The 25,295-nt window shown below is 33.5% G+C and overlaps 2 protein-coding genes across 9 annotated transcripts; both read left to right on the top strand.

The window, feature by feature from the left end:
- Positions 1-1,896: 1,896 nt before the first annotated feature.
- On the top strand, positions 1,897-11,351 carry LOC118038157 (probable serine/threonine-protein kinase At1g54610). Of its 2 annotated transcripts, XM_035044467.2 has the most exons (9): positions 1,897-2,027; positions 2,130-3,067; positions 5,182-5,466; positions 5,715-6,032; positions 6,873-7,100; positions 8,811-8,911; positions 9,322-9,436; positions 10,160-10,636; positions 10,899-11,351. In XM_035044467.2, the coding sequence occupies exons 2-9, from the start codon at positions 2,657-2,659 to the stop codon at positions 11,103-11,105; spliced, it is 2,142 nt and encodes a 713-aa protein (XP_034900358.1). In that variant the 5' UTR covers positions 1,897-2,027; positions 2,130-2,656; the 3' UTR covers positions 11,106-11,351. The 2 variants fall into 2 exon arrangements, with proteins under 2 accessions (XP_034900358.1, XP_073268914.1); XM_073412813.1 differs by having other exon boundaries at positions 1,900-3,067.
- Positions 11,352-16,347: 4,996 nt separating this feature from the next.
- LOC118038163 (protein SPA1-RELATED 3) lies at positions 16,348-23,609 on the top strand. Of its 7 annotated transcripts, none has more exons than XM_073403735.1 (9): positions 16,348-16,443; positions 17,191-17,223; positions 17,495-18,602; positions 18,805-18,962; positions 19,175-20,150; positions 20,231-20,377; positions 20,510-20,821; positions 21,698-21,757; positions 23,048-23,609. In XM_073403735.1, the coding sequence occupies exons 3-9, from the start codon at positions 17,733-17,735 to the stop codon at positions 23,234-23,236; spliced, it is 2,712 nt and encodes a 903-aa protein (XP_073259836.1). In that variant the 5' UTR covers positions 16,348-16,443; positions 17,191-17,223; positions 17,495-17,732; the 3' UTR covers positions 23,237-23,609. The 7 variants fall into 7 exon arrangements, with proteins under 7 accessions (XP_073259836.1, XP_073259837.1, XP_034900365.1 ...); XM_073403736.1 differs by lacking the exon at positions 16,348-16,443 and adding an exon at positions 16,462-17,022; XM_035044474.2 differs by lacking the exon at positions 16,348-16,443 and having other exon boundaries at positions 16,462-17,223; positions 17,515-18,602.
- The last annotated feature ends 1,686 nt before the right edge of the window (positions 23,610-25,295 follow it).

Genomic DNA, 25,295 nt, shown 5'->3' with positions numbered 1-25,295 from the left:
GGTTATTGGACCAAAAATACCATACATGGAAAAATAGTAAAACTCAATTCCTAACAAATCTAATATCGAATGATGAATTATCACCATTAGTATTCCATCGTTGTTGTTGTTGTTTTTATTATTATTATTATTATTATCACCACCACCACCACCATCACAATTAATATTACTATTATTTTTATTCTTATCATTTTTATTCTTATTACTATTATAATTATAATAATTATTATTATTATCAATGTCACTGTCACAATCACAATCACAATTATTATTATTACTATTGCAATACTATTACTATTAGTATTAATAACATTAATACTATTAGTATCACCACCACATCACCAATATCATTATTATAATAATTATTACTGTTATTATCATTATCACCGCAATTATTAATATCATTAACTATCATAATAAACTATTATTATTATTATTATTATTATTATTATGATGATGATTATTATTATTATCATCATCATCATCATCAACATCATTATTATTATTATAAATATCACTATCACAATTATCATCATCACCTGAATGGCATGAATATCATCTACTCTTCGACATGTTTGGAACACGCATCAACAAATTTTAGAATAAAAATTGAAACAAAAATATAAAAAAAATACCAAAACACCCTTATAAATGTGTTAATTACACATAATACTCATGTGAAAATATCAAAACACTCTCAGAGAAAAAGTTTTTTTTTTTTTTTTTTGTCTTTTGTAAGGTAAAAAACATGCTTTCAGTATATATAGATCATGAAAAAACCATAAACACCTTTACCCAGTTGCTCCATAAATTTTTGATATCAGGAGCAAAAAAATATTTTTACTGCTAAGAAATTTGAGAAAAATCAAGAAAGCCTTTGGTCAATATTTATAAATATTGTTGACTCTAAATAAAAGCATATTTTACTGTATAAATATTTTTTAAAAAAACACATATACCCCCGAATAAGGTTTTTAATAACTAATGGGTAAGCAGAAAAAACCCTAACTTCAAGACTTTAAGTTTTTTCAATTTAAAGTAAAAGAATAATTTTACTAAAATAATTTACAATAATTTTACCATAGATGAAAATGGATCCTGTGAAGCTATAATACCATTATAAGATATGTTTTTATTATGAATATTGACTAGGGTTTAAATCATAAAACAACATTAATGTTGTATATTTGACACATATATTATATAATTATGTGTTATCATAATATTATATAATGTTGAGAAAATTTAATGATATACACCAGTTTTTTTTATTGAAAATAATACAGTAACATTTATTTTTTTATTCGGTTAAACTACAAGTTAAATAAATTAATGAAGTATATTTTACTTTTTTTAAAATTATTCTATTTAGTTTTTATTTTTATTTTAAAGAGTATTTAGAAACACATTTGTACCCATGTTTCTAAAAAAATGAATTTTATTTGGTTAAAGATTAAATTTTTTATATGTTTTTGATCGTTTTTATACGTTAATTTTAAAAATAATTTTTTAAAAATAAAAAAATATTATTTTAATATATTTTAATTTAAAAAATATTTTAAAAAATAATCATTATCATAATTTTAAATCTAAATAGAGATTATTTATGATAAATAATGTTTTTTTTTTTAAAAGAAAAACGAAGGAAAAGTAAAAATAGTACATGTGTCAATATAACAAGAGCGCGTGGGAATAGAAGAAGACACAAACCAAGAATGTCTTTACGCATTGGGGTCTTCACTCACTCTTCAGTTCTCAGTCTTCTCTAAAAGCCTGTCTGTTCTTACGCGCCATCTCATTAATTAATTAATTAATTTAATAATATTAATATATAGTAATAACTTTCACATTTATTTATTTATTTTATTACATATTTATTCTCAATTTTCATTTTTTGTCATCTTCTCTACACCACTCCACTCTCTCTCTCTCTCTCTCTCTTTCCCTAGATCTCCTCCTTCTCTAGGAGGTCCTTCAATTCTCATTTCCCAATATTGTTTATTACCATTATGGTTTCCATTTTCAAGGTGCATGCTTTATATTGAAGTGTTTCCAGTTCTTTACTTTCATTAGATTTTGTTTGTTTGTTTTGGTAATTTGGGTTCTATATTTTTTTATTGGGTTTGTAGGGTTTGTTTTGTAGTGGAATTGTGAGTTTGGTGGAGGGTTTTCAATCACCTGATTCGATAGCTGAAAAGATTAGGCATGACATTTTAAAGGTATTTAGTTTTCAGGTTGTGATTCTTAATTTGTTGTTGTAGTAAAGGTGGTGGTTGTTGTTGTTAGTTTTTTCATTTTTAGCGTTGTAGGTTGAGGAAATTGGTTTCCTTTTTTGGATTAGGAGTCGGTGGGTTTGATAAGGAAATGGACGTTTCACAGTAAAAGAGCAGTCATTGAGTCACAGTTAAGTTATTGTGCAGAATTGTGTGGTTCTAGTGTTCGGTTATTTTAAAGTGTCAATCTTGAGAATTGCTTATGCTCTTCTGGTGCTTGATTTTGAGATATATAGTTTAATTGCTTATTTTCGATGAAGTATAGTTTGGTTGTGTGAAAATGGGAATGGAAGAAGAGGATAGAAGTGTAAAGATGAGATTTTTGAAGGGTAATTATTGATTCTAAAGGAGAAGGGTGTTTTTGGAGGTGGTTTAGGTGCATAATGGGTTGCATGTGTTGTAAACCCTCTGCAATTGAGGATAGCAAGGAGAGCCCAAGAGAGAGACTTTCAAGTAAGCCCTCGTCTGACTTGAGGGTATCAAGGGCTACGTCTTCAAGGAGAGAGGAAGCATATAGAGCGAAAGATCAATATGATAGTAATGATGGTAGGACAATGTTGATTGATAAGCAAGTGAATGGGTCTCTTAGAGTGCATGGGGGTGAGCATGTTGATAGGAAGAGGGACAAGTCAGAGCATGCAGTTCTTCACCACCCAGGTATGGGCAGCATACCGAGAGCCACTGAAGGGGAGCAGGTTGCAGCTGGGTGGCCTTCCTGGCTAGCTGCTGTGGCTGGAGAGGCAATCAAAGGTTGGTTGCCACGGCGTGCGGATTCATTTGAGAAGCTGGACAAGGTATAACCTTTTCTTCGTTTTGTTTTTGTTGTTATATCTCATTTTTAATCATTAGAACACGTCCTGCAATTACTGATGATCCTTTTTTCCATTTTTTAAAGTAACTTTATAAAAAATCTCTAAGCTCAACGTTGACATGTGTTTTTGTTTAGAAGACGTCCTCCAATTACTGATGATCCTTTTTTCCATTTTTAAAGTAACTTCATAAAAAATCTCTAAGCTCATCGTTGACATGTGTTTTTGTAAGCTCTGCTCCATTGCAAGCAAGATTCTGTTTATGATTTTCAAAATTTAGCAATTCAAACTTAATGGTTGAAGAACATGCTTAATCTCTAAGCTCATCGTTGACATGTGTTTTTGTAAGCTCTGCTCCATTGCAAGCAAGATTCTGTTTATGATTTTCAAAATTTAGCAATTCAAACTTAATGGTTGAAGAACATGCTTATGACACCTCATTTGGTTCATAGTGCAATGAACAAAGTGACGATTGCTAATTAGAATTAGAACCTTTTTGGAATGTTACATTTTTTAGCATTTTCATTTGTGCACGCATTGGATATGGTGTGTTGTCAAATTTTATAGCTTTAGCTTGAATTCAGTTAGCAAAATTATGAAACTTTTTTTTGGTGCTATTAAGTGACATTTCCTTGGGATTTGTGTTGTATGTATGCTTGTTATATTTATATTTATAAATAAGCAAGATGGTGAAAAATACATTTAGGAAGGCTCATTTATAACATGCATAAGAGCTCTGCATAACTCATTTTTAACATGCTAAGAGTAATGATGGATTCTTTGAACCTGATAACTTCTAAAAAATGTTAGCTAGAAGTTCAGTTTATTTGTCAGAGCCTGGAGGCTTGGGAAGCATAGAGTTTTGAGATGCTGGAGACAGTATGGATATGAAAGAGTTTGAATTTGAATGGCTTATACTGATTACACCAGAGAAAGATCCTTCTGCAATCACAGTGTAGGAATTAGTGATGCTTTAAAGGTTTGAATGATTTTCTTGTAGTTAGACTTTTTTATTTGGCTAGAGAGATTGCCATATCAGAAAATAGGAAGTCTCCATGTTTGAGTCCAAGAGCTTTAAGAAAATGTAAGAGGCTATTAAGAGAATTTAAGAGCTATTAAGTATTGGGGAATATTCGAGAAGCACCATTCTTTGATAATGTGCTCTGTTTATTATAGTTAGTGGAATACCCATAACATTTAGATAATTATCCATCAAAATAGATACAATGGGCCTAAAATGAATCCAATTTTGATAGGCTGCCAGTCAATTAGTGTTAGTGTGCTGAGGAAGGAGGGAACTTTGAAACAAATATGGTGGGGGAAGAACAGTAAACAAAGTGCAGAATATTAAAAGTGTGGTATAATCTTCTACTTGCATTGTGTTTATGTGATATCTGAATTGTAGTTGGGTCCATGAAGATGAGTGCTATGTATCAACACTGTTTGTAACAGGTCTTTTTCAATTTTGATGAGATAGTTTAGCCCAAATGCACTAATCCATAAAAATCAGGGGAGAGGCGGCAGGATCTCGAGTTTCATGTCTTGCCCCTCTCACCTAAAGAAAAAAACTTAAATTTTACAATAATGTTTAAAGATGTGTGAGGGAGCTGCTATAATATGGACAGATAGCTTTTAACTTTTAGTTGAACATGTATTGTTAATTTTACAGCATAATTCAAGAAATGGATCTTGTTAACAACTTCAGTAGCTGGAATTTCCTGCTCCCCGCTTTTGGTATTCTGTTTTGGTTAATTTGGCTGAATTTTTTCAAACTTCTAGTCTTGAAGGATGAAGCGATTTGCATGAATAGGCTGGTCTGAATGTGCAAATCTGTATCCTGCGTCCCGGACCATTCTATTTTCTTACTCTTTAAGCTAGGGCCAAGGGGCCAGGTTTGCTGTTGAGCATTTCTTGTTTGGATATCATGGACTTCTATTTGCACTTTTTTGTGTATAATTGCAGATCATTCTATTCAGGTCCCACAAGCTCTTGTAGAATGGTTTGCCCTGTTATTTTTATCTGCTGCTGTCCTCTTTGAACTGAAATGACCTGCTTTTGGGATTTGGTTCCCTCATCTGATGATTTCTATTGTAATGCAGATTGGCCAGGGAACCTACAGTAATGTTTATAGGGCTCGTGACCTTGATCAAAATAAGATTGTTGCTTTGAAGAAAGTAAGGTTTGATAATCTGGAACCTGAGAGCGTTCGCTTCATGGCCAGGGAAATTCACATCTTGCGCAGACTTGACCATCCTAATGTAATAAAGTTAGAAGGCCTAGTTACATCAAGAATGTCATGCAGCTTGTACCTTGTGTTTGAGTACATGGAGCATGATTTGGCTGGGCTTGCCTCACACCCTGGTCTGAATTTTACAGAAGCCCAGGTAATTTTGGCAGTTTGGTTCTAATAGATTCTAATTCAATGGGTGTTTGCATTTTGCCGCGACAGGCTATCAGCTGCTAACTATGAAATTCGTACAAATTTTATTGTTAACATCTGCTAGTTTACATGCTCCTTATCCTCCAAGATCATCCATGTGTAAATTGTCAATCTTAAAAGGTAGAACGGTTTGATATTTGACTCATGCTTGTATGCTTTGGATGTTATGGTCTAATACGTATATGCTGGCAGGTGAAATGTTACATGCAACAACTTTTACGAGGACTTGATCACTGTCACAGCCGTGGTGTTCTACACCGTGATATAAAGGGTTCCAACCTATTAATTGACAACAATGGTATCTTGAAAATTGCAGACTTTGGACTAGCAAGTTTTTATGATCCTGCCCAGGTTCAGCCACTGACAAGCCGAGTAGTGACTCTTTGGTACCGTCCTCCGGAGCTTCTACTTGGAGCTACCTACTATGGGATAGCTGTTGATTTATGGAGTACAGGTTGCATACTTGCAGAATTGTATGCTGGCAAGCCTATTATGCCAGGGAGAACTGAGGTGCTCTCCTTTTCTATTCTTGAGGGAAAAAAAGAGTCTTTTAGGGTTCTCCACCAAACAGAGTGTTTCTCTTAGATGCTTGCTATTTCATGTTATAATATACTGCAATGCAGATTAATTTTCATGGGCCATCATTCCGAGTACAATGTTGAACTAATTATTGCCAGATACAAATTTTATTCCATGCTAATTTCTAGATAGTTATTGCTTTGAAGATTGTCGAATTACATCCCGTCAGCAAAAAGCCCACTAGATGGATCATTAACATCTTCTCCACCCTACACAGAAGTGCCTAATTCTCTTCAGCATTTAGAAACTCAACTCCACATTCCAAGCTGTTGGGCAATGCAAGAAACATAGTCATGCACTTTCCACTACTTAGACACTTAACACAAACACTAGGTGATAATACCTTATGAGTTCTCACCTCTGACAAATCATGGGTGTTGATCATAGGTAACCATTGTCTTGATGTTTACCTTAACCTTGGAGGGTACCTTATTTTTTCTATAAATTTGGTCAAAGGTAAAAATAAGGGAACTCGAGTAAGAATAGGTTTTAGCAGTGTTGCAAGCTATTGTAAAAGTTTATTTAAAAAGAGACCGCAAGCAAAGACCTAACACAGTCTGGTTTGTCTGAATTTCTTTATCCTTTTGCAAAAATCTTATAATATGAAAAAGAAAAAGGTTTTATCAAAAAGAAAAGATTGAAAGAGAGAATAATTATCACAAGATGCTGTATCCCTTTTCTGCTTTCTTATAATCTATATAAGTGTCATAAAAAACATCAGTGCAGCTACATAAAATGTTGATGATTAATTTGCATGCCTCTGCCTTGTAGGTGGAGCAGCTGCATAAAATTTTCAAGCTGTGTGGCTCACCTTCTGAAGATTATTGGAGAAAATCAAAGTTGCCTCATGCGACTATCTTTAAGCCTCAGCAGCCTTATAGACGCTGTGTTGCAGAAACATTTAAGGAATTCCCAGCACCAGCTTTAGCACTTATGGAGACCCTGCTCGCCATTGATCCTGCAGATCGTGGATCTGCAGCTTCTGCTCTGAGGAGTGAGGTATGAAGTATCCATGAACTATGTATCTCAAATTCCCCTTCCCTTTTTGTGAGTGTTTTTTTTTCCCCTTTGGGGGTGGGGGGATTTGGTGTTATTGGAAAGTGGTTTAGGGTGTTCTTGGTATTTTTTGGTTCGGAGATACATAGTGGCTTCAGTTAGAAGATCTATATTGCTACACATGATAGTGCATATATTTCAATTCTTTTTACCTAATAAGTAAATCACTCTTATTAACATTTCTTTCATTTTTAATTCGATCTTTCTAATAATTGTCTAGGATTTTTGTTATTATTGTCACTGAAATACATTTTGAGACTGAAGTCTGTTTTCCTTCCAACTCATGTGATACAATGTTGTTGCAATCTAAAAGTCACTGGAAGAGTTTCTGTGTTTATGTAATTGGATGGAGGTAAATCCTGTTAAACATTCAAGTTCATCTGGTGCCATCAGTAAAGACAAAATAGCAGGCGATTCACACCACTCTGAAGTTGTATCATAAGGGGTTTAGATTGTGCTTAATGAGGTTGGACAGGTCTTTAGCCATCTCATTGCATATATTAGGTTTCAGATCTCTCTATTATCTCCCTTCATTGTATTGTTCCACAACTAATGAACTTTACCAAACTTTTGCGGCTACTCCTTTGTTCATTCCACTTTGTTTCTTCACAAAAGCACCCAAGCCCAGTTTTCTCAATGGTGATTGTGTTTCTGTTAATCACATTTTGTCACTGCTAACCTGCAACAATACGGGGTTGAGTTTTCGTCAATGATCTGTTGCTGAATGATATGTTGCTTTTAGGATTTATTTTCTGTCCCTTGATCTCACTCGAAGACTCCGACAATTTCACTCTTTTATGCACTTTGTATATTTTAGTGTATCACATTTAGTTTGTGAATTTTTGACAACCATGAACAGTTTTGAATTTTAGTTGGTGGTTGATGAGTGCTTTCTTTTTTTTCTGTGATCAATTAAAACAGAACTGTCCTTCATTCCCCTATGCTTCCTTCTATGGAACATGCTCTTTGGAAAAAAAAAAAAATTGCATCTTATACAAGAGTGTGCATGTTCTTTTTGTGTTTTATTTTCACCTTGCTATTTGTCAACCTTTTTGATGCAGCTCTGTTAACTGATCTTTATATTTATTTTTTCTGTGATGGTTTCTTGCTGTGTATGTTTTCTTATATATGTTATTTCTTCTTTTTGTGTATTTCTTCTTTTTTCTGTGATCAATTAAAAGAGAACCGTCCTTCATTTCCCTACGCTTCCTTCTATGTAACATGTTCTTTGAAAAAAAAAATTGCATCTTGTACAAGAGTGTGTATGTTCTTTTTGTGTTTTCTTTTCACTGTGCAATTTGTCAACCTTTTTGATGTAGCTCTGTTAACTGATCTTATATTTTTATTTTTGAGTTCCTTATTTGATATTATAGCTTCTTATGCAGCACAGCTAAATTTTTTTGTAATCTTAACATAATTTTGGAGAAATACCATCCATTTAATGTAACATATTGGTCCAAAACACTTGATAGCAAGTGTTCATTTAACTTGTTTTTTTTTTTTATTATTTTTTTTTGACAAATAAATAAATCATAAGATGAGTATAATCTTCATGGCTGTCTGAGGTTGGCTCTAGTATTTATAGTTCTATTTTACAATTTTCTCTCTTGCTTTCTGTTTATTTGTATTTGACTTGTTTAGTTTTGTTTAAAGTTCTTTACGACCAAGCCGCTTCCTTGTGATCCTTCAAGTTTGCCTGATTATCCTCCTAGCAAAGAGTTTGATGCAAAAATGCGAGATGAAGAAGCTAGAAGGTAAACATTGTAAAAGAACAGAAAACAACTTTTTCTCCTATTACTTGTTCATTTAATCTTTTGTTGCAAGGCTGCTGGCAAAGGTCCAGAAAAGGGCTTTAAAAGATTTCTTTTTAGGCATGTTGGCCACAGTTAATGGCATTGTTAAAATATAGAAGTTTGATTGTACTAGTTGAGAAAAGAGAAAAAATAGTTGAAGTAGGAATCAATTTGAATCAGATGAATGCAGTGTCTATTATAATTTTGTATTTTGGTTGTGACAGTTGCCTTAGTGCCCTTGCTCATATTGCTTATTGTGTGTTTCTTACTGATCCACTAAACTATCCTATGCACTTCTATCACTGATGGATCCTTCACTTGTAACTGTAGTGTAGTTTGCTTACAATCCCATTTTTTGTTCACACAAACAGACAAGGAGCAGCAGGAAGCAAGGGCCAGAAACCTGACATGGAAAGAAGAGGGCAAAGAGAATCTCGAGCTGTCCCAGCACCTGATGCCAATGCTGAGCTAGTTTTATCAATACAGGTGATTTCTTTACGATAACCTTAGCTTTCTCAGGAAACTTTTTTGCATGTATGTACAGTTGGGGAAGGATTGTGATTAGGAGATGGGTATGTAGGCTTGCTAGGCCATGTGGTGAAGTTCAGAGAATTGTTGAGTTGAAAGATTGGTCAGAAGAGAAAGGAAGTTTTTTTTAAAGCTAGCTCTGTTATAGATGAAACTAGTAAACAAGCCAGTCATAACACGAAGTCTTAGAACACTTCTTACTGCTGAAACTAGTAAACAAGCTAGTCATAACATGAAGTCTTTGAACATTTCTTACTGCACTCTTCTCAGAACAATGAATTATAAAGTAATGTGCCATCTTGCCATTCTGATCACATGGAAATTGCTATTCTCCACTACAGAAAACAGCTTTGTATAAAAGGCACTTTGTGAGACACGAAATCTTATCTAGATTCTTTCTTTTGTCCTCTCTCTCACACTCTCCATCTTCCTTATGCCTTGAAAGCAGCAAGTCATACTTTTTATTTTGTCAAACTTCTTCTGACTTCTGTCCTTTTGAGCTGCTCCAGCCCTCTTTTAAGCATTATTACCTAAATAATTGATTGTTTCTTGCTGTTCTATTTTCATGAATTATCTCTTTTACTGTTGATTCCCTTTATCCCTTTATTTTTTGGTACTCCATTTGATTTAATTTGATTTTACTAATGAAATTTATATCAATGGATTGTGCTTTAATTACAGAAAAGACATGGTCGTCCAAATTCCAAGAGCCGGAGTGAGAAGTTTAATCCCCATCCTGAGGAAGTTGCTTCTGGCTTTCCAATTGATCCTCCTAGACCATCACAAGCTGCAGAATCAAACATGGATCCTCAGGGTCATCAGCATAAGAGAGCCTCACATTCTGGGCCACTGTCTCACCGTGCTGCATGGGCAAAGGCTGGCAGAAACCCTGATGATGCTCCCAAGATTTACACGGGGGCTGACCTGTCAACAATTTCAAGCTTAGAGGCAGTGCGGAGGAGTTTATTATCTGAAGATCACAGAGAAAGGTCTGGCCTATCACAACCAGAAGTTCCAAAACTAATGGCAAGGTTTCCAGGATCCTTCAAGGAAACCTTGGAATCCTTTGCCCAACAGGATCCAAAGCATCTGTCACAGGGTGTTGCAGGTTCCCTCCAAAAGGAAGGTGTAAGAAATAACAGTAAAGATCCTGTGCTTGTAAGTCACTTCACACTTAATTTTTCTTTTCTTTCCTTGTTTGCTTTTTTTTTTTTTTTGCCTTTTTGCTAAACCTTTCAGTGAATTTTTTAACTACTTGGCTGCCTTGTCTTGGTTTGCATCATATCATGCAAGTTGTTTATAAACTGTCTTTTCTAAGTTGATTGATTTACAATTTCATGTTTCCTGAATTCTGTGGAGCCTTTTTTTTTTTTTTTTTTTTGTGTTTCCTGATTCATGGTTCTTGTTAATTTGGATCCAGCTTGGCTATGGGTCGAAGGCTCACAAAATCCACTATTCTGGTCCATTGATAGTTCCATCGGGGAACATGGATCAGATGCTGAAGGATCATGATCGCCAGATCCAAGAAGCTGTTAGACGAGCACGCCTTGACAAGGCAAGGGTTAGAAAAGTCCAGGCTGAAAGCTACCAAATATCAGCCAATTCATTATTTGTTTCAGGTCGATGAGGTAAGCCCCAAATGAGAAGTATTGCTGGGACTCTTAAAAGAGTAATTTGATCGGTGGTTTCCTTCTGTGAAATATGAGTTAAAAACCGTTGGTTGGGGTTTTTGTATATGTTCTTAGAAAGATAGCTAGTGGCCATTTTAGCTACAAGATTATAGCTCACTGATAAATCTCCCCTCTGCAATTTATCACATGTATTTAGTTTCCACTATCACTGCAATCTCAAAATCATTGACCATTCTTGGAGAGCATTTGTATTAGCCATAAGATGTAGAGTATCTGGCTGATGTGAAATTATTCCAAGGTGTGGAAAGACAAATGTTGCATCCACCATACCCAAGACGTAGAGTATCTGCTGAGTGCGTTATTATCCTTCCAAAACAAGGTGGTGCATGCACTAAGTTGCAATTACAAGACCCGTGATGGATGGCACTTGACAGTAACGAACCCAGTTCTTGAAGCTTCTGGCTCCACCATGTGCTACTATTCTTCTTAAATAACTCATTTCTCCAGTTTACAGTAGCAGTCGAGTTGCAGTTTCAGCTCTTCGAGCTTGTTACTTTATGGCACTGCAGAGGTACAATCTGGTGCGCATTCCCTCACCGGAGACACCACATTTTCTGGCGGTGGATTCGACAAGATGCCCGAACTCCTCAAAGCTCCTGCCATTCTCGTCCTCTTTCACCTTCTCCATCGCCCCTTACAACAATTCTCCACCTGGTCATGGTTTTGCATTCATTCTCGTGCCTTCTCTGGGTACTGAAGGTGCCTCTTCACAACGGCATCTTGGTTTCTAGAACAGCACCAATGATGGTTACCCCCAACAACCATGTTTTTGGCATTGATTTCGACGTGTTTCAAAATCAAGAATTCAATGATATTAATGATGAACATGTCATGAACGCGCACTCTCTTCTTTGGTTGCCAAGGAAGCCGGATATTGGTCTTATGCAAAGAACGATCAAAGCAAGACTAATTGGTCTTTCCAAGAGTTGAGCGTAACCATGGCTCCTTCTCACACACACAGTGAGGCCGCTGATTAATGCTCCTCTAGACCTTTCTAAGGTATTTCTTGATGAAATGTATGTGGGTTTCTGTGCATCTACTGGCAATCTTATCGAAAATCACAAAACTTTGAGGGGGACCTTCAAAGTGGATTTGATTTTCATCTTCCAAAGAGTTCACATTCAATGGGATCGGTTCTTCACATTATATTAATTTGGTCTATATTTAGGAAGGTGGACCGGTGGTCCAGAGACGGCCTAACTATCATCTTCGTATTCATAAACAAATCTCATCATTTCACAGATTTCTCTGTCTCTAGGTTTCATTGAACTTGAAAACACATTTCAAGTTCACTGAATGTTTTGCAGTAACTGCCCACCACAAATAGAATTAATAGTTGTTTAAATGAGAATGGATTATTGATCAAGGAAATAACCATGGAGGCGTTTGGTGAACGAACGAGACGACAAAGAGGATGAAACCTAGTTGCTTGACAGATAAAAAATAAAAATAAAATTGTTTTTAATCATTAATTTATTTTATGTGCAGGCCAAACATCTACAGATAAAATTATATAATGTTAGGTACGCCTAACATGTTAGGTACAGAGCCCATAGGTTTTCATATGGGCCAGACATGTAGCCTCATTCTTACAGCCCATGCTCACTTAGCCTTGTATTTTTTTTTTAATCTTTTTTTGCATTTTATAATTAGATTATCTTACAATAAATTTATTTAAATTATGTTTAAATAATTATCTAATCATACCATTATTGTAAAATAATATTAGCGTATTTTATGATAATATTAACAATTTATTTTAGAATAATCATATTTAAATTTAATGTGCATGATTTTCTAAATATGAATAAAATATCTATTTTTTTATATAATTTTTTTCAAGTTTGTTATTATCATTTTTATTTTATTTTTTTGATACATTCATGTCAAAATTATAATTTTTTTTTATTAACACTTATTATTAAGATTATAATAAGTTCTTATTTAAAAAACATTGCTTCTTATACAAATATTTGTAAAAGAAAGTCTTTTTTTTAATCATTAAATCTTTTAATTTAAAGAGGTTTTGATTAAAAATATATTTTTTTATACTTATTTTTTAAAATCATTAATTTTTTTTAAAATATTGAATTTAATTGCTTGCAATTTCTTAAAATATATTTTGTTTTAAAAATGCATTAATAAAGAAACACAAATATGAATTTATATTAACAATATAATTCTAACTTTTCTTCTTAATTTTATTTCACATTTATAACTTTTTTTTCTAAATTTATTTATGTCAAGTGCAGCGTGCTTCATTAACGTTTTTTTTAATATTTGTTTTCAAAAATATTTTTTTTAATATTTTTATCAGCATGCTTGTTTTTTTCTAAAAAGTTTTTATATATAATTTTTTTTATTTAATATTTTTTTAATAAAAATACACTGATAAAAATTTGATTTATAACATATATTAACTTTTTAATTTCTTATTAACGTTTTTTTTTCTATTATTCTAAGAAAATGCATTCACAATGTTTGCATGTTACTAGATGCCTGCTTGCGTGTTGTTACGGGCTTGTAGCATGCTTGTGTGTTGTTGTGGATTTATATATATAAAAAAAAACATATAAAAAACCTTATATAGAGAAATATTGTTGCAATCTAAAATATTTTCAAGAAAAAACTACAAAAATAATTTTAGAAAAAAAAAATTAAATAAAAGGGAAAAAAAAAACATACAAGGAAACACTGTAGCGATCTATAGTGTTTCATAAGGAAATATACAGTTGTAATTATCAACCAGCTCAATATTAAAAAAAAATAAAACTGACAAAGATAATTTGAAAAAAATTCATAACAAAAAAAATATATGGGGAATTATTGTAACAACCTATAATATTTTAAGGAAAAAAAGTACAAAGCAAAACTCTAAACCAGCTTAATATTAAAAAAATAGAAGTAACAAAGATAATTTAAAAAAAAATTATATAAAAAAAATCATAAAAAAAATTTTTGTGAGGAAAATTATAGTTTTAATTCCCAACTAAATCAATATTAAAAAAATAAAATTAGCAAAAATAATTTTGAAAAAAATCATAAAAAAAAACATAAAAATCATGTGAGAAAACACTGTAACAATCCAAAATGTTTTAAAGAAAAGAACTACAAAACTAAATTCTTAACCATCTCAATATTAAAAAAATAAATTCAAAAAAGATAATTTTAGAAAAAAAACATATGAAAAAACACTGTATCAAAGCATAAACTATGTGAAGAAACACTGTAGCATTGACAATGTTTTAAAGAAAAAAACTATAAAACTAAATTCTCAACCAGTTTAATAGTAAAAAAAATAAAATTGATAAAGATAATTGTTTTAAAAAAATATAAAAATATGAAAAAAGAAGAAGAAGAAGATATTTTTAGGGAAAAAAATGAAAAGAAAAGAAAAGAAAAAGGCATGTGGTGATGGGAAAAAAAGCAAAAAGCAAAAAGAAAAAAATAATATATAGTGAAAACTAAAGTACTTTTCCCGTGCATTTTAGAATATTATGAATTGAAATGGAATCCTCCCAAAAACAAATTACGAGCACTTGACTGATTAACTAATACTTTAAAGGGCGCGAAAAAAGTACTGTAACTTTCTCCACGTTACATGACTTTATTTTTATTTTGTTTTGTTTATTTTTTTTTCTGTTTGTTTATTTTTCTATTTTTCCCCCATATTCCCCCCCCCCCATTTTTTGGGTTTTATATGTTCCCCCCCCCCCAAGGTTCTCTTCTTCTTCTTTTTTATTTTTTTTTATTTTTTTTTGTTTTTTTTTAAATTATCTTTGTCGATTTTTTAATATTAAACTGGCTGAAAATTTAATTCTGTAGTTTTTTTCTTTAAAACATTATGAATTACTACAATGTTTCCCTACATGTTTTTTTTTTTTTTTTATGAATTTATTTCTTCTTTGTTTTCCAAAATGGTCTTTGTTGATTTTGCTTTGTAGTTTTTTTTAAAAAACACTATGAATTATTACAATGTTTCTCCACATTGTATATGTTCTGCTATAGTGTTTCTTCACATGTTTTTTTTTCAAAATTATCTTTGTCGATTTTTTTTAATATTGAGTTGGTTGAGAATTCAATTTTAACTTCCACATGTTTTTTTTTTTCATTTTTTTTCAATTTTCCCCCCTCCCCCAAAATTGTCTTCTTCTTCTTCTTCTTTTTTTTTCAATTTTTTTTTCAGAATTGTTTTTGTTAATTTTTTTTAATATGGAACTGGTTGAAAATTTAGCTTTGTAGGTTTTTCCTTTAAAACACTATGGATTGCAACAGTGTTTTTCCATATGGGGTTTTTTTTAATGATTTGTTTTGTTTTTTTCTATAATTATCTTTATCAATTTTTTTTTTCTTCATATTGAGCTGGTTGAGAATTTAGCTTCATAGTTTTTTTCTTTAAAACACCGTGGATTGCTACAATGTTCCCACACATGATTTTTTTTCAAAATTATTTTTGTCAATTTTATTATTTTTAATATTGAGCTGGTTGACAATTACAACTATAGATTTTCTTATGAAACATTATAGATTGCTACAGTATTTTCGTATATTATTTTTTTTCCTTTTGTTTTTTTGTTATGATTTTTTTCAAAATTTTCTTTGTTCATTTTATTTTTTAAATATTAATCTGGTTAAAAATCTAATTTTGTAGTTTTTTTCTTGAAAGTATTGTGGATTGCAATAATTTTTATATACATATATATTTTTTTTATTTTTTTACGAATCTAAAATAATATATAAATATACCAATATCGCACGAGCATAGCATTGAGTATCGTGTTAAATTGCTAATAGCCGCCAGATGTAGGGACCACAAACATTACCACTGTTACGAGGAAGGATAGCATGCTCCTAATTTTACATCAAACTGAGATGGGGATGCAAAGTTTTTTATAAAATAAATTTATTTTGAAAATTTATTAAAATATTTTTTTTTATTAACACATTAAAAAATATTAATTATTATTTTTTGAATAAAATTTTTTTTTTTAAAAACATTTAAAAACAAAAACTGAGCCGAACATCCTCTTACCTGACCCCAGTCCACATCCTCTCATATCAATCCTTAATTATTATTATTATTATAGTACTAATTAGTAATTACAACAAACAAAAAAATTTAATTACCTTAAATCAAACCCACCTCGTCCTCTTTCCTTCCCTCCTTCCTTGGACACTCTTGTGCCTTCTTTTACCAACATTAGGGATCACAGAAAGAATGGGGGAGAGAGAGAGAGAGAGAGAGACCCACAAAACTCAAACCCACATTTTAAGGTTGATTTTATCACTATTATTTCTTTTTTAGCTTCATTGCTTGTGCTTCATTACATTAATCAATAGTTTATTAGCTTCTTTTCTATCATGTGATGCGTGTTTCTTGTAAAATATTATTTTTAGTGTCACTAATCGGATTAAAGAAACAATAACTGCCCACTTTAGCATTCTTTAATTGTTCCTTACGTGCTGTTCTAACAGGAATCACATCATCAGATTAGTTTAATGATTCACACCTGTAACCCATGCTCTTATTTGCTTTCCCTGTTCTCATCTTGAGTTTCCAATTCTAGAAAGCCAAGATCTTTATTTTCATCAAGGGCTGTTTTTTTTTTTTTTTGGCACTGATGGCCCACAATTTTCAAAATTACCATCCCTTTTGGCTTCTTTGCAAACAAATAAACAAACAAGGTTGAGGCTATGGTGGTGCCACGTAACTCAAATGGAATAAAGCGGGGAGATGAGCCCAAGAGCGAACCATGAGCTTGTGGCTTAAAAAAGAAAGAATATCATAATAATTTCATGAAGAACTATATAATATATAGAGTGAAACAGGGCATGAGAGAGAGAGAGAGAGAGGTATTTTTTTCCTTTTTTGTATTTGAAACATGTTGATTTTTTCTTTTGTGGAGGGGTTTTGTTTGATTTTATTTTTGAAGTTGTGAGGGAAAAATGAGGGAATTTATGAGGCTGTAGTGTAGTAACTAAAGTCTTGTTGTGTTGTGTGGTTCTCTTTTGGTCTAGCAGGATCAGAAATATCCATTCTTGGTGCTGCTACAGGTACTTATCCCTCCCTCCTTCTCTCTAGCTCTTCTTTTAAATGGCGGTATATAATATTATTGTGTGTGGGCTTTTGTTGGTTCTGATGCATGTGTTGTTTTTTTGATGAAACCTCTGGGTACGTGTTTCTAATTCTATATTGTAAAAATGGTATCTTCAGTTTTTCTCCTTTTCTGGATATTATTGTACCTGTCTTTGATTTTTTAGTATAATGTAATTGTTGATTTTTCTCTACTTTTTAAAAATTTTCTTATTGGTTTATTGATGTTAGGCTGGTTGCGGTTGTCTCAGGAGAAGTGTGCTTGCTAAAAGATTTCATCTTATTTTCCTTAGTGTCTGCTGCCCTGCAAGGGTTAGTATTTTTATTTGAGGAGCTGAGTTATTGAGCTTTGGCTTGATCAGAAGCAAGGTTCTTTTTGCAATTTCTGTGAAATAAGGTATTGATTGAAGATGGTAACGGTGGAAGTTAGCGAGTGTGGCAGTAGCAGGCGAATTCCTCCATTTCTTGGATGTGTTTGTTCTGGCTTACATGCAGCCCAAGGGGGGTAACCATGGAGGGCTCATCTGAGTCTGCTTGGCAGAAGTCTGGTAGTTATAGGGGATTCAATACTTCAGTAGTCACCAACAGGAATCTAAGATCCGCATCTTACAATTCTGGGTTTAGAAAGGAGACTGATAGGGTTGTTCTGGCTCGTCAAAACCTAAAAAACCAGGCAGGTACTTTATCTGGGGTTTGTGAGGATGAAGCTGCAGTTGACCATTTTGTCCAAAACATGGAGTGGAACGATGTTAGCTTGAGGCATTGGTTGAACAAACCAGAACGGTCTGTTGATGAATTTGAATGTTTGCACATATTTAGGCAAATAGTCGAAGTAGTAAATGTGGCACATTCACAGGGAATTGTTGTTCACAATGTCCGGCCTTCTTGCTTTGTCATATCATCATTTAACCATGTCTCCTTCATCGAGTCCGCTTCTTACTCGGATTCTGGGTCTGACTCTTTGGATGATGGATTGAATAGCCAAACTGTGGAGGTTAAAAAATCTTCTTCTTTCCCCCATGACTTGTGCGAGCAGACAAGTAGGTTACAAAGTGAAGATTCTCTACCTGCATCTACTCCAACAAATGCTTTATCGGAAGCCAGTTGCATGCAGTCCAGCTCGCTTTATGCAGCAGACTTACCATTAGGGGAAGAAACAGAAGAAAATAAAGTCCTTGGTACGAGGAACGTTGAACATGAAGAAGAAAGGAAACAACCATTTCCAATGAAGCAAATATTACTGATGGAGTCCAGTTGGTATACCAGCCCTGAAGAGGTTGCTGGCTCACCAAGCTCTTGTGCTTCAGACATCTACCAATTGGGAGTTCTTCTTTTCGAGGTTCGTAATGATAATGTTGCATTTATGATGTTAACGATCAAAATTAGAGTGGATTCAAAACCATTTCTTGTATGTGTTTTGAACTTTTGACTTCTATTTCAAGTAGAAAGTTCTTCATTATCTAAATGGCCTGTAATAATGTCTTAAGAGCTTCTGCTGTTTACTGTCTACATTGATGTGATATAGTTCTACTTGTGAACAGCTGTTCAGCCCATTCACTTCAAGGGAAGACAAGAGCAGAACTATGTCTAGTCTCAGACATCGGGTTCTTCCTCCTCAATTGCTGCTCAAGTGGCCAAAAGAAGCTTCATTTTGCTTATGGTTACTGCACCCTGAGCCAAGTAGCCGGCCAAAAATGGGGTGAATGTTGATTTCCTGCACCTTTGTTTACTTTACATTTTATGGTAGCATCTGGTTTAATATGTGGATGAGTGTTTTCGAGGTCTTCAAACAAGTACATCGTGTGCTTATGGTTACTGCACCCTGAGCAAAGTACCTTTTTGGATTTACATTTTATCTGATTTCTGTTCAATCAAATTTTCATTGTCTTACTCTCATGTATCGTATGACAGAGAATTGCTGCAAAGCGAGTTTCTTAATGAACCAAGAGACTATTTGGAAGAGCGTGAAGCAGCAATACAACTTAGAGAGAGAATAGAGGAGCAGGAATTGTTGCTGGAATTCCTTTTACCAATGCAACAAAGAAAGCAGGATGCAGCTAATAAGTTGCAAGATACTGTTTCTCTTCTATGTGCTGATATTGAAGAAGTCACAAAGCATCAAACTTTTCTTAAGAAAAAGGGAAGCACATGTAAAGAAAGAGGAGAGGGTGATCATTTAGCATCAAATCTCCCTCCCCTTAACATTTATGATATTGACGATTCTTCTAGCTTGGGTTCCCGAAAACGATTTTGCTCAGGTCTTCGAATTCTCAACATAGAGGGATGTGATGATAATCTCGATGAAGGTCGGAACTCAGATACATTTGTAGAATCACAGGAAAGTCCTCTTTTTAGAAGTTCTCGATTGATGAAGAACTTTAAGAAATTAGAGTCAGCATATTTTTTGACAAGATCCAAACCAGTCAGGCCACCAGGGAAACCACCATTTGTTAGAAATTCACCAGTAAGTGGTGATGGGAGAGGTTCCATTGCTGTGACTGAAAGAAGCTCCATAAATAGTTTAGCACCGAAGGATCGGTTTATTGAGGGTAGACAAAGTGGATGGATAAGTCCATTCCTGGAGGGTTTGTGCAAGTATCTATCTTATAGTAAGTTAAAAGTGAAGGCTGACCTGAAGCAAGGGGATTTGTTGAACTCTTCAAACCTAGTCTGCTCTCTTAGTTTTGACCGTGATGGAGAATTTTTCGCTACAGCTGGTGTAAATAAAAAGATTAAAGTATTTGAATGTGACACAATTATAAATGAAGCTCGTGATATCCACTATCCTGTTGTTGAAATGGTAAGTAGGTCAAAGCTAAGCAGCATATGTTGGAACAGATATATTACAAGCCAAATTGCTTCAAGTAACTTTGAGGGTGTGGTGCAGGTAATGGCTCAAACCTAATATTTGATGAGGCTTTTGTCTTTATTTCACTCAATTGTAAATCAGTTGCTCAACATGTTCAGGTATGGGATGTTACAAGGAGTCAAGTGGTAACAGAAATGAGAGAGCATGAGAGGCGTGTGTGGTCCATTGACTTTTCATCAGCAGATCCAACAATGCTGGCTAGTGGGAGTGATGATGGTTCAGTCAAGCTATGGAGTATCAATCAGGCAATGCTACTTTTGCATTTGGTGGATGCCAGCTTTGAAACTGAACGTGCTAATGTTATAGAATTTCTTAATGTGCTAATTTAATTCTGGACATATAATAAGCTGATCCTCATACTTGATTTTCTTGTGCAGGGAGTGAGTATTGGTTCCATCAAAACAAAAGCCAATGTCTGCTCTGTTCAGTTTCCCATGGATTCTAGTCGTTCTATTGCATTTGGTTCAGCAGATCATAGAATTTATTACTATGATCTCCGTAACTCAAAAGTTCCTCTGTGTACATTGATTGGACACAATAAAACTGTGAGTTATGTGAAGTTTGTAGATACAACCAATCTTGTTTCTGCTTCCACGGATAACACGCTGAAGCTCTGGGATTTGTCAATGGGCACGTCTAGGGTTATTGATAGCCCCCTTCAATCCTTCACAGGCCACATGAATGTAAAGGTATGTTCAGTTCTCATACAATAATTAGCATCTGTGTACTATTTTTGACCTTTTTTGCGAGGGATATTGGATGAGAATTGGCCTCATTTTGATTAGCTGTTAATTTTCCTGGTCTGTCACAGTTGTGGTTAGTTTAAAGTTGCACTAGAATCAGGATTTGCAACAAAGAAAACATTATGGTTTTGCTAGTCATGAAAGCCTGTGCCTTCGAAGTTGATTTTCTTTCAAAACATGTTTCGCTTGGTTGGAAAGTTAGTTTAAGATTTATTAAGTAAATGTTTTGGAGAATGCATATGACCCTCTGAAAGTTTTAATAAAAAATTGCACACTTGATCTTCATGTATGCTAATTATATAGTTGGCAGAACTAGGGCTGCTAAGTATTGCAAATGGGGGTTACTGGCAGCAGATGAGGTGACTGAAATTCATTATTGCAAGTTAATATACTACTGTATCGTCACGTTTCTTTGTGTTGATCTACTGTGAAATTTGTTGAGTTCTATCTGCTACGCTAAAAGCTCTGATAGCAGTATTCTCATGGATTTATATTTGAATACAAAGTTCTAGAATGGTCTGTTTATGCTCATTGGAGTTAGGGATTGGGTGCTCATAACTATTATGACTGGTCATCATGTTAACTATTAGAAATTGAAATGCCTGCTAAAATAATGAACTAACAAAGGGAAACATTTAAGGTTTTTTTTTTTTTTTTTCTGGCTTACGTACTTCACCATGCATATAAATTTGATGTTAAGTTGCTTCAAATTCATAGTTTATTATTTGTTTGATGTTCTATTCAAAGTGATAAGTGTATTTTATTGGCGGTGGAAAATTGTCCATGCCTGACATCTTTTGTCTATGTATGCTTATGTTGTAGAACTTCGTGGGTTTGTCTGTATCAGATGGTTACATTGCAACTGGCTCGGAAACAAATGAGGTACTATATATCTTACTTCTTTAGTATTTAGAGGTACCTCGCCTTTCCTCAATGGATAAAATTATGGTTTCTTTTCAGTGGCAAAACAAACTTAACTGTATCCCCTTACTTTTATTATGATGGCATAACCATCCAAGAACTCGTGGCCTCTCTCTTCTTGTTTGACAAGCCTTGTTACTTGAGCTGCATAAGAACTTAGGAACTTCTTTAGAAAATCAACTTTTCCTCGTCAAATGTTCAGTTGCTTTTTGGATAACTGTGTGGAGCTTTCCATACATCTAACTAGGTTAACTCATTAGATTTGCCGCCTTGGAAAAGTTGACTGAAAATTAAGAAGACCTACCTTAATGGAGAAACATAACCAGCATCCATAATAGGAAACAATTTCTTAAACCAAATATCCTCATATTACAGCAATACAAGCTACTCTCTCACCTTTTCTTACCTTTTCTTCATATTACAGCACTACAAGCTACTTTCTCTTATACACGTCAAAAGACTGTAGCATCTGTTTCTTCAGTTTAGTTTTCTGACCTCTAATGTTTATGAAACAAGATATATGACTGAATTTGATGGACTTTTTATGCAAGAAGTAAAGGAAAGAAAAGGAGGAAACAAGAACACAACAAGCTTTATACGGTTCGTTTTAAATTGAGGTCAAGCTTCACTATGAAATTGGATTGTGCTTATCAAACCCTGGCCCCGATACACCCATTCCTTACAAGAAACTCAACTTGATTTTTTCTAAACCCCAACCCTTTTAGTTCTAGAATTAATATACATAGCAAACCAAGTGGGCAAAAAGGAAAAGGGGCCTAGTAACTAGTGAACTAGTTCAAGACATCCCAACACTTTACCTGCGCTCTTTTTGGCAGCACATGATCTTTTCCCTAGAGCTCCATAATTTAATCCATGTAACACGAATTGCATTGGTTGTATTGACTTTTGGGTGACACAAGACTCAAAACTTCTATCCCCTTTCCGTTACTTTGTTCAACAAGCTTATATCAGTGTATAAAGGGTGGAATCGAAACTGAGTTGAATGGAAGTCATAATTAAGTTGTTAAACAACACAATAGCCACACTCTTTTCACTCGCATCATGATATTGTATTAACTTTAAGCTGCTTTTATTTTCGTGATGGTGATGGTGCCTTTTTTTTTATTGCCCAACTCTTAACACCCATCAAAACTCAAGCAACTATGCTAGTGAAGTGACTTCTACAGCACACATTATAGTACAATGCAAGTTTCATTCATCCATTAAGTTGAATATTTTTTTGTGGAATAGGTTTTTGTCTATCACAAGGCTTTCCCTATGCCAGTGCTGTCCTTCAAGTTTAACAACACGGACCCGCTTTCTGGCCATGAAATGGATGACGCTGCACAATTTATTTCTTCTGTCTGTTGGCGTGGCCAGTCATCTACTTTGGTTGCTGCAAATTCTACTGGGAATATCAAAATCTTGGAGATGGTTTGATTTGGTCTACGCTCCAGACAACATGATTTTAGCTTAAAGGACCAAAGATGGTCTCAGTGCACAGGAAAAATGGAACGAAGACGATAATCTTTCACCAAAGGAAATTGTGTGGCTTACTGATATAGGAACCGGATGTTTTTTTTTTTCTTAAAAAAAAAAAACATAAACAAGTTTTGGAATTAGATAATAGCAGAAATAGTCAACACGAGAAATAATGGTCTCGATTCACTGTATTGTAGATAGAATTCAGGGGAAGGGATGAGCAAAAATTATGTCTTGTATATTTTGCAATGGTTATAGTTGATCATTTTTTATAATTATAATGGTTGTTAACCTCATCCTTCACCTTCTACTTGATGGGGTTATTATGACATATTTGAGAATATGGTTGTAGTTGTTTTTTAAAATGTTTTTCATGTTGAAATACATCAAAATGATATTTTTAAGATCTGCATATCAAAACAATCTAAAATATACAACAAAAATTATTTTTTAGCAAAATAAAAAAAAATTAAATTTTTTAAAAACGTGGGTTGGCTTGCGTTTCCAAATGCTTTTTATATTAGAGTTCAACATCAATTAGGAGTTAATAGTTTGTAGGATGTTTTGATATTGTTACAATTCTGTAATATTAATATCAATGATTTATTAGAGTTATATTATAGTTAGGAGATAGTTGATTAGTTTCTAAATAAAAGATAGAAGTCTGGATTTGTAAGGTAATTTAAAACTACTTTGAATATTTAGAAAATAAGAACAAGAACAAGAGAAAAAACGTAGTAGTTGTTATGTTTTTTTTTTTTGAAGTAAAATCTACCTAGGATGAAAAGGAGAGGATTAATCATATTTGAGGAAAAAAAAAAAAAAAAAAAAAAAACACACACACAACAACAATTTACATCAGATGCAATAACAGCTTACACCAGACGCAACAACCTCCTCATTCGTGGCAGTAGCTTGTAGCAGCAGCAGCAACAATGATTAGACTTCTCTAGCATTAGCAAGCAGATATGTTTGGGAGCAACAAGCTTGCAGACTTTGCAACAACAAAATAGTCATAAAAACTCGTTGAGCACCAGCAGCCACGTTCCTCGTGCTAGAAGTAGCTTAAAGAACAGCTTCCAAGTTGATTGAGTAACACTAACAGTTTGTAACCAATCTCAGGTTCAATAGTAGTTTAAACTGTTCTTGTAATAACATTGAAGATATCCAAATTGTTGGAGGGATTATGAAGCTTAACAATCAAAATTACAGTGCAGGGTCACCATGCATGATATCTTACATGTAAGACAAAGATATGTGAAAGGTAATTCATGTCAATGAAGACACAACCAGCAGAAGACACTAATAAAATTCCGTGCAAGTGAAAGATTAAAGATGACAAAACAATGTTTGTATTGAAGACAATAATTGAAGAAGATATGTTTGAGCACGTTCAGGATGTTTCAATGACAAAAGAAGCATGAAACATCTTTTCTAGTCTTTTCTCAAAGAAAAATGATAATGGATTGTAACTTCTCGAGAATGAGTTTTTTATTAATGACAAGACATGATGATTCCTCAATTATTTAATAAGTGAAATCAACATGTCATGAGATTTTCAAATTGGAACCGATGTATCTAATGGAAAAACTAGGATGAAAATAATAATCATTTATAATTTAAGACCTGAATGCAAGAGTTTGTTATTGTAGTATAAGAATAGCCTACTCAACCATCACTAGTTTAGTTTGAGAACCTACTTGTTGGTTAAGAAAATATGGTTAAATAGATTATATAAGTCTCATTGAAGGGTAGGGAGGAAGCACTCCACACTAGCAATGGTAGGAGTAAACAATATCATAATTACAAGGACATAATCCATAGCTGTCACATTGATGATGAATCTAGTAAGGATGGTGATAAAAAAGAAGAATTATCAAAGAAAAAAAAGGCTTTTGTTAAAGGGGAGCTCCAAAAAATTACAATAACAATAGAAGGTTCGAAGGAAAATATCATAATTATAGGAAGAGTGGTCACATGAAGAAAGATTGTTGGTTCAAAAGCATACAGAAAGCAA

The sequence above is a fragment of the Populus alba genome, chromosome 1, assembly GCF_005239225.2.
Source record: "Populus alba chromosome 1, ASM523922v2, whole genome shotgun sequence".
Lineage (NCBI taxonomy): Eukaryota > Viridiplantae > Streptophyta > Magnoliopsida > Malpighiales > Salicaceae > Populus > Populus alba.
Note: the sequence above shows the minus strand (reverse complement) of the source record. Positions and strands in the feature narration are given on the sequence as shown.

Bases quoted from the DNA above. Each gene is read 5' to 3' on its own strand.
- LOC118038157 (XM_035044467.2), top strand. From the start codon at position 2,657: ATGGGTTGCATGTGTTGTAAACCCTCTGCAATTGAGGATAGCAAGGAG. The intron at 6,033-6,872 runs GTGCTCTCCTTT...TCTGCCTTGTAG, and splicing joins TTATGCCAGGGAGAACTGAG to GTGGAGCAGCTGCATAAAAT. The intron at 10,637-10,898 runs GTAAGTCACTTC...ATTTGGATCCAG, and splicing joins ACAGTAAAGATCCTGTGCTT to CTTGGCTATGGGTCGAAGGC.
- LOC118038163 (XM_073403735.1), top strand. From the start codon at position 17,733: ATGTGTTTGTTCTGGCTTACATGCAGCCCAAGGGGGGTAACCATGGAG. The intron at 18,963-19,174 runs GTGAATGTTGAT...ATCGTATGACAG, and splicing joins AGTAGCCGGCCAAAAATGGG to AGAATTGCTGCAAAGCGAGT. The intron at 20,822-21,697 runs GTATGTTCAGTT...CTTATGTTGTAG, and splicing joins CAGGCCACATGAATGTAAAG to AACTTCGTGGGTTTGTCTGT.